The sequence below is a fragment of the Geospiza fortis genome, unplaced genomic scaffold (assembly GCF_000277835.1).
Source record: "Geospiza fortis unplaced genomic scaffold, GeoFor_1.0 scaffold196, whole genome shotgun sequence".
Lineage (NCBI taxonomy): Eukaryota > Metazoa > Chordata > Aves > Passeriformes > Thraupidae > Geospiza > Geospiza fortis.
The window spans coordinates 110,724-123,305 of record NW_005054487.1 but is presented as its reverse complement, the minus strand read 5'-3'; the positions used below and the strand labels follow the sequence as shown (position 1 = coordinate 123,305).

Genomic DNA, 12,582 nt, shown 5'->3' with positions numbered 1-12,582 from the left:
GCATTCCTGAAGTTGGCAGCGATGCTGCCTTAGTTAAAGCAGCAGGAGCACTTCAAGGGCTTTAATTCCACTCCAGAATAAATCTTCCCAATTTGCAAAGTCTTGTTACATTGTGGTCCACAGTCTTGTTTTGTCATTATGTACACTGACATTTTTGTACACCTTTGTAATTCTGCTTTGTGAAACTGTTGTTTTTTTCCTGTACTCAAATTAGGCTTAATATCAGGTGACCTAGACACAGTAATGCCATTGAAACCAGACACCAGTCATATGATTGCTCCAGTTCTTAAATTTTTAAAAAATTTTCATAAATACTTTCATATATTTCTTGAATTGCTGGAGATGGTAGTGACCAAGTAGAATGAATTTTGTGAAATTTGTGCTGCATTCATTTGATTGTAGTCACACACGTGACAAATCAGAACTCACATTTCATTCCATGGAGAACTGATAAAGGTTTCCTTGTCATAACTTTCAGTTATTTTCTTGTCTTAAACCAAAAATCTGAATTTGTCTCTGTGATGTGCTGTGATAAGGCTGGACCTACACATTTGTGCTGGAGTTATTCTGCCTTGCTCAAAGCTCAAAGTCCCCCTGCTTCCAGCAATAATAATAATAATAATAATAATAATAAAATAATAAACCACATCAGTGTCCCTGACCTAACTATGGGGGAATTTTTATGGCTTGGTTTCTGTCAGAGCCCTTTATGGTTTCAGCTGGATCCATACAGGATTGTGTGTATTATTTATGTCAGTTGTTTTCATATTGGTCTGTTAAACAGCTGTTGTGTTCCCAGCTCAAAGCACCTCTAAAGGGACCACCCAGAAACCTGAAAATAGCAAAATTCCTTTGATCAAACAGAATGTAAACAGGAATTTTGTAGAGTGGGGAATGAACAAACACAATTAGTATTAAATATTGGATTGAGATTAAAATAAGAGGTCCTTGTAATATATTGTCCATACATTAAGCACCATCTGTATAGGAATAAGACTACATTTGATGTTCTGTGTATGTATGTTAATACTAACATTTGTCTGTTGCTTTTTTCCACAAAACTTTGAAATTGCCCTCCCTGAAACTCCATAGTATGTAGATGGAAAACCAGCACAGCCTGTTGTAGAACAAGAGGTATATTAACTGCAACTTTCCCTAACAATTCTCTGGTGTGGTGTGGTGTGATGGTATGGCTGATTTGCATTTTATATTCCTTTTCTCTTCAAAATGTTTGTGTAGTTACAGTGCTGACAAACAACCCAGGGGGTAAAGATTTGAGAGGGAAATGGTTTGGTTTTTTACTTTTTATCTAGAAGCTTGTTACATGAAGTGGAGGTCAGTCAGTCTCAGAATACACACTGCTGATGTAAGACACAATTTCTCCATTCTTACAATATTTTTGGTACAAGTCAGGATGTGCTCCTGCAGTTGCCAAAAAGGAGCAGGAGTTGAGGACCTGAGCAGTATCCAAAGAATCCTCTAGGCCTTGGAATAAGAAGAGATAAAGCAGTGGTTGTCTCATAGAATTTTAAATCTATCATCCTGTCACAGACAATGTTTTGAAAAAATGTTGGAGTGGGGTTGTTGAATAGGAGCACACTGTACTTTCCTGTGTACTAAATATGGTTTGCCTATTTCCAGTGCAGAGTTTTCCTGTGAAACCTCCATTCTGATACTGAAACATTTCCCAGTGGGAGTTTATTCCAAAACACATATTGCATGTACACCATTCCCCTAAGAATGGCAGCTGGAGCTGCAGGTTCACTTCTTGTCTCAAAAAGCATCCCTGTCCTGCAGCTTTCACCCACAGTGTTGGCTTGTCCATCTTTTCCTCTGGATTCAGTGTGGAAGAAGTCCCCACAGGCCTTTTCCAAAACTGTAGGCAAAAGTACTCCTGTGGAACGTGCTTTGCCTGGAAAATTAACTTATTAGGCTCAAAACTATCAGATTTATGGGATCATTTCATCTACCCTTGTAAAAGGAGCAAGGTGCTCAAGTAGATATCACTTGAATGCAAGGAAAATTAGGTTCTGTGATAGAACTAGCAATTATATTTAGCTGTAATTGCTAAAAAAAATTTTAAAAATCACATTTACAATTCTGTCTATGCAAAGAGATTTTTGTCCTTAGAAAAGTTAAATTTCTGTACCCTAACTTTGGCTTTGATTCTTTTACTGTTATTAATGGCGGTAGGAAATACTTTTGTGGAAATTTGAGGTGTACAAATACTTTTGGGCTGAATTCCAGTGAGATTCAATTGTAAGGCAGAAACAGAGAAAGTCTGGTGGAAAATAGGGGAGAAAAAAATGCTCTGGGAAGTAACTAAACACATTTTTGGTGCTATCAAGGTTGACCTTGGAAAGGTCAAACAATTAAATTAGTGACAGGGTCCTGGAGGAAAGGGAGACAGCTAGAAAAATTCTTATGGCAAAACCAGGTAATATTTAACATATATTTTAAAGCAATGCAGGGTGGATGAAGTGGGAGGAGCAGATGAGGGAAGGCAAAGCTGTGTCTTAGCTAGGAAACTGTCAGCTGATGGATGGGTTTAAATTGAGTTGTCTGTGAGCAGGAACTTGCAGGGAGTGGGGTCACTTTGTACCATCCTTTTTTCTCAGCTTTAAGAACATTGTGTAGCAGATTGCAGATGCTGCGAGCAGTTTGGATTTTGTATTTATTTTATCTTTCCCTCTTTTAAAAACAACAGAGTAAGCCAGTGGGGAAAGGCAGCAAGTACCAGACGCTGCCAGGAAAGCTGCCCCGAGCCCTGCAGAACGGAGAGCAGGGAATGTACAGCTCCCCAGAGGGGTGTGGCACCAGTGACAACGACGACAACAGCATCCCTAGCCTGAGTATGTACCTGTGCCTCTCCCAGAGGGGACATCCAAACTGTTGGAGGGGCTGGGATAGCGTGGGATGGAATCTGCTGTGCCAGAGCAATGCACTGTGATGTTCATGTGGTTCACTTAGGGAATGTCCTGCTACTTCTTTTTTTCTTTTTTTCTTTTTTTTTTAACAAATACCAGAAATAGTCCCATAGCTCATGGCAGAATGAGGGATGGGTTAAATTTTGGGTTTTGGTGGGTTTTTTTTCTGTTGCACCTGACAATACCACTTGAAACTTCATAGTACAACCATCAAAACCATGAAAATTTTGGGTGAAAATCCCTCTATCAGCACTGTTGGTTGCTTAGCTGTGGGGGACCCACTAGTGAAAATTTAATTTACTACATGCAGAAAAACATACACGGACTTTGGAACTACAAATATATTGCCATTCCACAGCCACAGCCCTGTGGAATCCTGAATTAATTTCACTTCAGTGGCACCTTAAGCACAGATTTGTTGACAGAAAGGTGTTAAGAGTGAGGCACAGGACCAGGTATTTTTAGGACTGAGGGGCTTGGGAGCTTGGGCACAAGAGTAACCCTTGTGATTCTGAAGTCTTCCTGCACTTTAAAAGTTAGGGGGTTTTTTTTGTTTGTTTGTTTGGCTGTAGTGTTTTTTCTTTGGTGGGGGTTGGTTAATTTTAAGGCCTCGTGGTCCCTAAAGCTGCTAGCACACTGCAGTTCCAAGGTTGCAATAGGTTGTGGTTGTTCAGGAGTTTTGAAAGAGCTTTTCTGTGGTGGCAACTTTGCAGGCAATGCATGAGCCATGCTGAAGTGTCTTTAACTGCAGCATTATCCAAGGGTAGGTCAGCTTGAAAAGGAAAATGTTCTTTTTCTAGAAACAAGCAATGGCTTCTTAAATGCACCAAGTTAAGAGAATTTTTTCTGCGGGTTGGTTTGTTTCTTGCACGTGCAGTCAATTCATTCCACCTCCAGTTCAGTATTTCAGAGCAATTTTTGGATGTAATCTTAGCCACTGCTTCATTTCAGATACTCTGCAGCTTCGTAGAGCTCTGTAGACTTTGCTTAAAGAGCTGAAACTTTCCAAGAAGAGTTAGGAAAGCCCAAACAGATCCATTTCCATCCCTACCTGTTTAAGATGATCTGTACAGAGTTCTTGGGGCTTGTGCACACCAATGCATATTCACTTCCATATATAACTGCTTCTTTTGCTTTTTGTTTCTGCTCTGAATGCTTAGCTTAACTACTTTGCCCTTCTGTAACTTTATTTTGCTGGTGTTTTGTATCTTCTTTGCTTCTCCATCTGGCTTTCTGCTTCTTGGGATGACTGAAGATCGTGGCAGGAGTGTCAGTGCACCCGTGCTAGGTACTGTATCCAAACAAGATGCAACTTTAACACTCAGTTTGCTGCTTACTTTGGTTTTGTTTCCTTTCCCTCTCCCTATGAAATACTAATCCCAGCTGGGTCCTCTAGACTGAACTCCTTACATGCAGTACTGAAATGAAGTAATAGCTCCTGCTGTGTGGCATTCACATGGGATTCCTTTTTATGGCACTTGTTCCTGGTTTCATTCTGTTTTCACTGAATTTAGAAAAATTCCCACTGATTTTGATGGAGGAGCTGAGATATTAAGAGCAGGCAAGAAGACCTACAATTAATTTAAATAACGTAGTTAACTAGGAAAGACTGAAATAACAGAATTATTTTACCCAATATTTTATTATTTTCTTTTTTTTTATTTTAATCAAATGTCCAGATGTTTTTTCACCTTCTGAGCATGTTTGGCTTTTTTAAAAAAAGAATGATTTTATAGGTACCTCTACTTTCGTGTCATGTCCTGCATTTAAACATCAGCCTCCCAGACAAGAACTTTATCAACAATGAGTATAAAATGTGACTATAATACTGTTCTTAACCCAGGGGAAACAGAGAACATGGATGGTACAGTGGTCTCAGATGACCTTTCACCTCTCTCTTCGGGAACGGATTCAGGTCCACAATCTCCATGGGCTCCAGAAAACAGAAAGAGTCCAAAAGGGATCAAGAAAATCTGGGGAAAGTAAGGTCTTTTATTATTATTATTATTCACTGTCAAAGCACTTCAGCTGAGAATTAATTCCAGCAAAATCTACAATTATCTGTAGCAAGAATAAACTAAAATTTGGGGAGCAAAAGCAGCTCTGGGATTGCCACAGGTGTGTCCTTTTGTACACAGGGGGGTGGAAAAAATGTTGGGAGTGTTCACAGCACCATGCTGGTGAAAGAAATAAGGCACTGCTGTCATCTTAATGCTATTAATTTAGCATGCCAGCAGCTTTATTAGCCACAAAAAATTAAATTGTAGCAATTTGCTCATTGCGAAAGACACTAGGTAAAAAAAAGGGGGAAAACAGAAGGAACAGAAAGCAGGGCACGGTTGCACTGTGTCCACTTGATGTGCTTCAGCAACAGCAGCCATTTCCAAGTTTGCATTATTAATTGGATCAAAGTGTTACAGCTGCTCTGCGGAGCTCCTTTATTTGCCTCCAGAGTTAGGTCCAGGCTGAATTTCCTACAACTCCTTCAGCTGCCTCTGGAATTTGGCAATTGCGGTTTCCAGGGAGATCCACCGAGCTGTCAGTTGTCACTGTAGTTTCCATGCAGAACAAACAAATCCTCTGTCAGCAGCTAACAGTCCTGTCGTGGCACTCTTGTCTTGCAAGAATTCGAAGAACTCAGTCAGGTAACTTCCCTGCAGACGACCTGGGGCTGGCGGAGTTCCGGAGGGGAGGTCTGCGGGCAACTGCTGGACCTCGCTTATCCCGATCCAAGGACACCAAAGGCCAGAAGAGGTAACAGCTCCTCTTCCTCTCCCTGGCTGCTCTTAAATGTGCCCAACAGCCAGTCCCGCCTCTTGGGGACTTTGCCCAAGCACTTCGGTCCACGTGGAATTCCACAACAGCTGGAAAGAATTTCCCTTAGCAAAAATCATCCCCTGCCCGCGCTCCTCCAGCGGCAAGTTGCAGCTGCTTGGTGGAGTGTCAGAAATTTCACCTTGTTAAACAACAAGGATAATAATTACCTCCTCATCTGCATAACGATGAGGATTCAGGAATCCCCTTTTCCCTCTTTTCAAACGGAAGATGGGAAATTCTTACCTGCCCTGCAGCTGTTCACAGGTTGTGGCTGGGCTGCCAAATTCCCGGGACGCCCCAGAACACAGCACACCAACAGATCTGCTGCTGTGCTGCCTCTGGCACACCCTGAGCTTTCCAATATGGTCATTCCTTCTTTCCTTTAAGGTTTTCCCAACGTTTCTTGTGCTTTTCAGTGACCACAATGCCCCCTTTGCTCAGTGGAGCACTGAAAGAGTTTGTAACTGGCTGGAGGACTTTGGCCTGGGCCAGTATGTGATTTTTGCCCGGCAGTGGGTGACATCAGGCCACACGCTGTTAACTGCCACACCTCAGGACATGGAAAAGGTAATCACTGCTGATTCTGTCCCCCCAGGCCCCTCCAAACCATTGGCTCTACCTTTCTGAAATCCACAGTATCAATTTTCAGAGTTACCTCATGTGAGGAAAGGAGCCAGAGGCAGGGCAAACTTTTTGTTAATGTGTTTTTGTTCCAGGAAATGGGAATAAAGCATCCACTGCACAGGAAGAAATTGGTTTTGGCCATTAAAGCTATAAATGCAAAACAAGATGAGAAGTCTGCACAACTTGATCATATCTGGGTGACACGTAAGTGTTTGGACTCTCGTGGAGTTGGTTGGGAAGGAATTTCTCCCAGCTCTATGACAGGGCAGCCTGATTCATGTTTAAACACTTACCAAACAGCTTTTGAAAAGCACCAAGTTTCCCCATAGAAGAATTGAGGAATTTTGTGTTGCTCTTGACATCCAAACATACAGCTTGTGGTATGTTCTTGGTGGGGAGCCCTGTCAGACAGCAGGAAATCAGATGGGTGGGCTCAGGCTGGGAAGAGCTCCATTGTGCTGCAGACGTGCTCCATGAGGTGGTGTAAAACCAAATACCCCAGGGCTGCTGCGGACGAAGCTGGTTGGTGGGAATTGCTTTCAGGCTGCTGGCAAGAGGCTGTCCTCAGGAAAGGGGAACAGGCAGCATGAGCCTCCTGAATGCCTCAAAAGAAGCCAGTCCAGGCAAGCGGGGAGAAGGGCTTTATTCTCACCGATCTGGATTTGGTTCCCCATTGCTCTCATGTCTGCAGGGTGGCTTGATGACATTGGCTTGCCTCAGTACAAGGACCAGTTTCATGAATCCAGAGTAGATGGGAGGATGTTGCAGTACTTAACTGTGGTAAGTACAGTCCTTTATCCTCAGTTTTACCAGTTTTAACTTCTGAATTAGCAAAAACTTTTAAAATTTTCCTTTGAATGTGAGCAATTAAAGAATTTTTGCGAGACAGAGATAGTGCCAGCAATAACTCCTTTGTGCTGCCTAGTGCATGGAATTTGTTCCTAAGGTCCATAAAATAAGTCACGTGTTGGGACTAACTTCTGCCAAGTCCTTCTTTCAGTGTTATGTAGCACACCACAATTAAAAGTAAAATGACCTGTTTTACATGTAAACTCTGCAGCTCATTGTTCTCCACACCAAGTTAGCAACCAATATTCAGCAAAGTAACAGCAGAAAATCCAGTGATTTGTACAGCTCTGACCACACCCACAGCACACCTGAGCCACACACTTCCCATTCTCCTGCCCAAGTCTGGACAATTAAGGCCTGGATTTGCCTTAACAGGCTACACTTCTGCCTTCATTTTTTAGCCAGATCTTGCTTGGGTGCAAAGTCAGAAAAAAACCCCAACAAACCAACAACAGAACCCCCTCCAAACTTCCACCCTAACAAAAGCCAAACCTTCTTTAAAGTATAAACTTTCATCTTCCCTAAACCACAGTTACTGTAGTGTTACATAAAAATACACAGCAAATTTAAACTCTTTCTTCTTAGTGAGAATATTGGTTTTGATGTGTGTTCTGTGCCACCTAAAAGTCTCTGTCCTTCACAGAATGACCTTCTCTTCCTGAAAGTCACCAGTCAGCTGCATCACCTGAGTATTAAATGTGCCATTCATGTGCTGCATGTCAACGGCTTCAATCCCCACTGTCTGCGCAGGAGGCCAGTTGAGGAGGTAAAAGAATGTTGAAATAAATTAATTTAAGCAAGCAAAAATTACCTGGTCCCAGCCAAAAGGGATAGAAAGTCAGCAGCGTACAGTGATACAACAGAATCATTGTTTCTAGGGACTTGCACCTAAAGCAGCAGTTATGCCACTTATTAGTTGAATCTCATTCATTTCTCTTCAGAAGTTACTTGCATAGTGGGAAAAATGTTAATTCATCTTCCAAGAGAATAATTTGGAATGATTTGTCTTCACCTGACCTAATTTTTAAAATCTGTAAGGTTTTACCCGATCAGCACAGTTTTTTCTTAGCATTAAACACTGTCAATGACCCTGTTGTCAGGGTTGTCCCTTTTTATCCCTGTAATCTGCAATCTCTGCTGTTGCACTTCCTGATGCAACACATGGGGTTTCATCAGTATTAGGCCATCTCATCAGAGACTGCTTGAAAGGGGCCTGAAGAGAAACAATCCCTCAGTCAGGGAAGGACAGGTGCCCCTGGAGGAAGAGGAGGGAGGCTGTTTTTATCAGTTAAGATACGAGCTGTGCACACTCAGACAGTGCAGGCTGTGGTGTCATCACCTTTTGTGGTCCCTCCAACAGAACAACGTCTCTCCTTCCGACGTGGTGCAGTGGTCCAACCACAGGGTGATGGAATGGCTCAGATCAGTGGATCTGGCAGAATATGCACCCAACCTTCGAGGCAGCGGAGTGCACGGGGGCCTGATTGTAAGAATTTACCATTTCACTACTAAAAAATTGACTGTCATATTGAAAATTCAGGCTGTAATATAAACCATCCTTTGTCTGATGTTCATCAAGCTGAAAGAAACAAGCACATCTGCAAAGTGGCAGCATGATCAGGCCTTCTAAGGAGTCTGTTTGTCTGATCCACGCATCTTCATTTTACAAAGGAAAGCTAAAATAAAAAAGGAACAGCTAAAACACTTTCTGTAATCAAAGTTGAGCTCTGCACAAGTGTGTGATAGCAGCACAGAGAAGGAAACCTCAGCTGTGCTGTGCAAAAGTTGCTTTTTGATAAGGCATCCCTGAGTGTTTCTTTGAGTGATTTACCAGAAGTCTGAGCCACTCTAAATAACCACCCTGAAATCACAGCAGTCAGGAATGACATTTTTTAATTCAAAACATTCAGAACTATTTGCAGCTCAGTAATGTCAGGGTTCTGAAATATCATGATTCTACTGCTGTAGAATTTTTGCAAAAATGCAATGGTAGAAATCCTACTAAGATTAAGTTTTTCTCCTAGCAGAGCAGGAAATTCTGAAAGGAAACTTGTTCAACCCAAACAAATGTATGGTTTGATGATAAATATAAACACATATTGATGGGTTTGATTATAAATATAAACACATATTTGCCTGATCACCCTCAGCATTTTTTCTTGGCTCCTTTCAGGTATTTCCCATTCAAACCCTGGTATCATGAGTGAGCTATAAAAGGTCTAATGTGAACAGGTACTTAGTGAGAAATCCTCTGCTAAGCACTGTAGTGGTTTATTATTGCAAATATTTACATAAAAAGTAAACATCCTGCCCTTTTCGCAGATTCTGGAACCTCGCTTCAACGGCGACACACTGGCCATGCTCCTGAACATCCCACCCCAAAAGACCCTCCTGCGCCGCCACCTCACCACCAATTTTAACGTGTTAATTGGGCCAGAGGCACAACAAGAAAAAAGAGAAACCATGGAGTCAGCAGCATACACACCTCTGACCACCACTGCCAAAGTTCGGGTATGTACTGCTGTCAAAACTGAGACGTCAGTGTCAGACTTCTCTACTCTGATTACAAAGAAAGTAAGGAACAAAGGTGAGCAGGGAGAGGTGGATTCTAGGAGTGGTACATTTCCCTTAATTTTAGATATCAGACCTTTTGCTATGTATCTGTTTCAATCAGGTCCTGAAAACAACCAAGCAATCTGTTCTGCCTTTCCTCAGAAGGAGCATCATGCAAATGCATTTAACATCCACTGGAACTCCAGTTTGAGAACAAATGTAGTTAATTCAGAATCTAAATTCTTGAATGACCAGGGTATAGCAGTAATTGAAAAAGGGGAGGATTTTGAATGTTTACAGAACAACTTTACTTGTTTTACTCAAACTACTGGTGTTGACTCCTTATTTTAGCCAAAGAAACTTGGATTTTCGCATTTTGGAAACTTACGGAAAAAGAAGTTTGACGAATCAACAGACTATATTTGTCCTATGGATACAAGCCCAGCTGCTACAAATGGTACTTCGAAAAACCACGGTGGCTACAAAGGACTTAGTCCTTTCACTGACAGGGAACTGGATCAGGTGGGACAGACAGACTGATGCCATGCTCATCTCATCCTCTCCATGCATTCCAAAGCTTGCAAATAACCAAATGTTCCCCTATAACAAACTCTTTGCTACATCCGCATGAACTCACAGAGAAAAGCATTGGCTGTGGACACTGGAAAGAGTTCCAGACTAAGAATGTTGGGGTTTTTTTAATCAACATCATAATAAGCTCATCCATCCTTTAAGCCCTTTTTCAGGACTATGACACCTTTACACTCTGAAGATCGAGGTATTTTGTCAGTCAAGGGTGTGGTTACAGGAAACATAAGACTTTTGTACTTCTAGCTTTCATAATTTTAGTATGGCACACTATTTTTTTTTCTCATTATCTTTATGGGTGGTTTTTAATGTAATAAATTCATTTGGACAAACTTGTACAAAGCTGTTGAGTTACATTAAAGTACAACTGGATTGTATTTTTTAACAGTAATCAGAGAATCCAACTGAATTTTTCTTTCATGGTGTACAGTGGGGAGTAGTTCTGCTTAGATAATATACGTGAAGACAATGCATCAGCAATTAACAAATTATTAATAAACCAATAGTTAATTCACTTTTGTAATGTAGTAGTGAACTTGTGAATGAAACTGTCTAGACAGCATACAGAGAAATGATGATAAAACCCATCAAATTTTATTTCAACTTTGCTGTTGTGTAAAGGGATATAAACCCCTGAAAAACGGAGCGCTCCTGGAGCCTTGTGTGAACTTCGGCAACACACAAGAGCCACAAAGAGGCAGCTGGAGTAAACTGGCCTTTCTCCAGTGACATAAAAACAGTTTAAGCCTGATAAGAGAATGGTCACAGCATTGAAAAGACTAACTGTGCAGGTAATCTTTTCATTTGCATGGTTCAGTGCATCTAACATCTCATTTGTGTTCACTGGCTAACCGTGGTCTTTTTCAATGTACTGCTTCTAAACAGGAGAATACCAAAGCCTGACTGTGAGTGTGGATGTCCACTTGCTCAGCTAGGAGTTGGGAGGGAATGCATTAACTTTGAGCCAAGAAGTTCAAGCATGACAGAAAGACTGGATTTTTCTCTAGGAGCATGCTCTGTCTATTAAGCATGACTTCTGAGCAGGAAATCACAATGCCCTAGTACTGGTGACATTCCTATGAAAAAAGAGGTAGGATTGTATCAAAGACTTCTTGCCTGTGAAAGCCTACCAGAAATAAGTAGTGTCAGACCATTTAGAAAATACTACTTTTCACTGATAGTATCAGTTAAGCTTTTTCTTTTTTCTGTGAATTAAAGGACCAGTTTAATGGAATCAATCTCTCTTAATCAGGATCCACTCTTCCTACCATTAAATGCATTTTCACATACCTTGTAGCACAGAGGCATTTTTGTTAAGGAGCTATTCAACTTACCCCAACTTCATTTGTCCAGGCACAGATCCCTCCCAAAGCTGTATGTAGAGTGAATAAAATTGCACATGCTGTCTGATTTCAACTAGTTGCTGACTGCTTTTACAGATGGAACACTCAGAAGGCACAGTTATGCAAATAGGGGCTCTTTCCCAAGGCATAACTCATCTCACGGTAAGTACTGGCTCCTCTCTTGTTCCAAAGTCACCCACGTGCTCTGCTAAAACTCACTGAAAGTTGGTCATTGCTGGTGGTAATGAAGAGTAAGTGGGTCTCTGTTCTTGTTAAGTATCTCTTTACAGCCTGGCAGCACATTCAGTCAAAAAAAAATCTCTGCTTTTAAATTGCTCTAGAAATTAAGCTTCATTTAGGCCTCTCTAAGTTTTCATGAACTCTGATGGCTCTTTGACAAAATGACAGATATTCATCCCCTTAAACGAAAACAATTCTTCAAAGATTACCTTTTAGAGGTAACCACCACCTCAGTCACAGCAGCTAGGAATGAGGTACAGACTTTTGAAAATTTACATGAGCTAAAACTCTCATGCAAAACCAAACACCTTACTTTTGCTTCTTCAATCCACAGAAGCCAATATATTAAGAAAATAAAAATAAGTGACTGGAAAACATAATGAATTATGAAATATAGTTGAGTTGCATGCCAGACACATAATCTCTAAAAGTTTATTTAAAGCTGTATTGAAGAAATTCCCTTTGACTGTGTGTGGCTCTCACCTCCTGTGTTGTGAGCCTGAGCTCTTTGCAGCTGGGTCTCTGGGAGCACAGGCCTCTCACCAAACACCCTCAGTCCTTCCCATCTTGCTCTTTCAGACACTGCTGAGCCAGGATGAAATGCTGAATGACAGCAGGTTTTTAACACCCACCTTTGAAGA

The 12,582-nt window shown here is 41.3% G+C and overlaps 1 protein-coding gene across 1 annotated transcript in view; it reads left to right on the top strand.

Moving 5' to 3' along the window:
- Positions 1-12,580, top strand: part of PPFIBP2 (PPFIA binding protein 2) — a gene marked incomplete at its 3' end in the record, with an annotated part of 90,891 nt that extends 78,311 nt beyond the window's left edge. The window contains exons 17-30 of the mRNA XM_031063211.1: positions 1,093-1,134; positions 2,708-2,852; positions 4,183-4,215; positions 4,771-4,909; positions 5,553-5,681; positions 6,161-6,311; positions 6,461-6,572; positions 7,060-7,148; positions 7,861-7,983; positions 8,578-8,703; positions 9,540-9,728; positions 10,122-10,292; positions 11,798-11,863; positions 12,521-12,580. Of these exons, the coding sequence (XP_030919071.1) occupies positions 1,093-1,134; positions 2,708-2,852; positions 4,183-4,215; positions 4,771-4,909; positions 5,553-5,681; positions 6,161-6,311; positions 6,461-6,572; positions 7,060-7,148; positions 7,861-7,983; positions 8,578-8,703; positions 9,540-9,728; positions 10,122-10,292; positions 11,798-11,863; positions 12,521-12,580 (1,575 nt within the window). The remainder of the gene's footprint in view (positions 1-1,092; positions 1,135-2,707; positions 2,853-4,182; positions 4,216-4,770; positions 4,910-5,552; positions 5,682-6,160; positions 6,312-6,460; positions 6,573-7,059; positions 7,149-7,860; positions 7,984-8,577; positions 8,704-9,539; positions 9,729-10,121; positions 10,293-11,797; positions 11,864-12,520) is intronic.
- Positions 12,581-12,582: the final 2 nt, after the last annotated feature.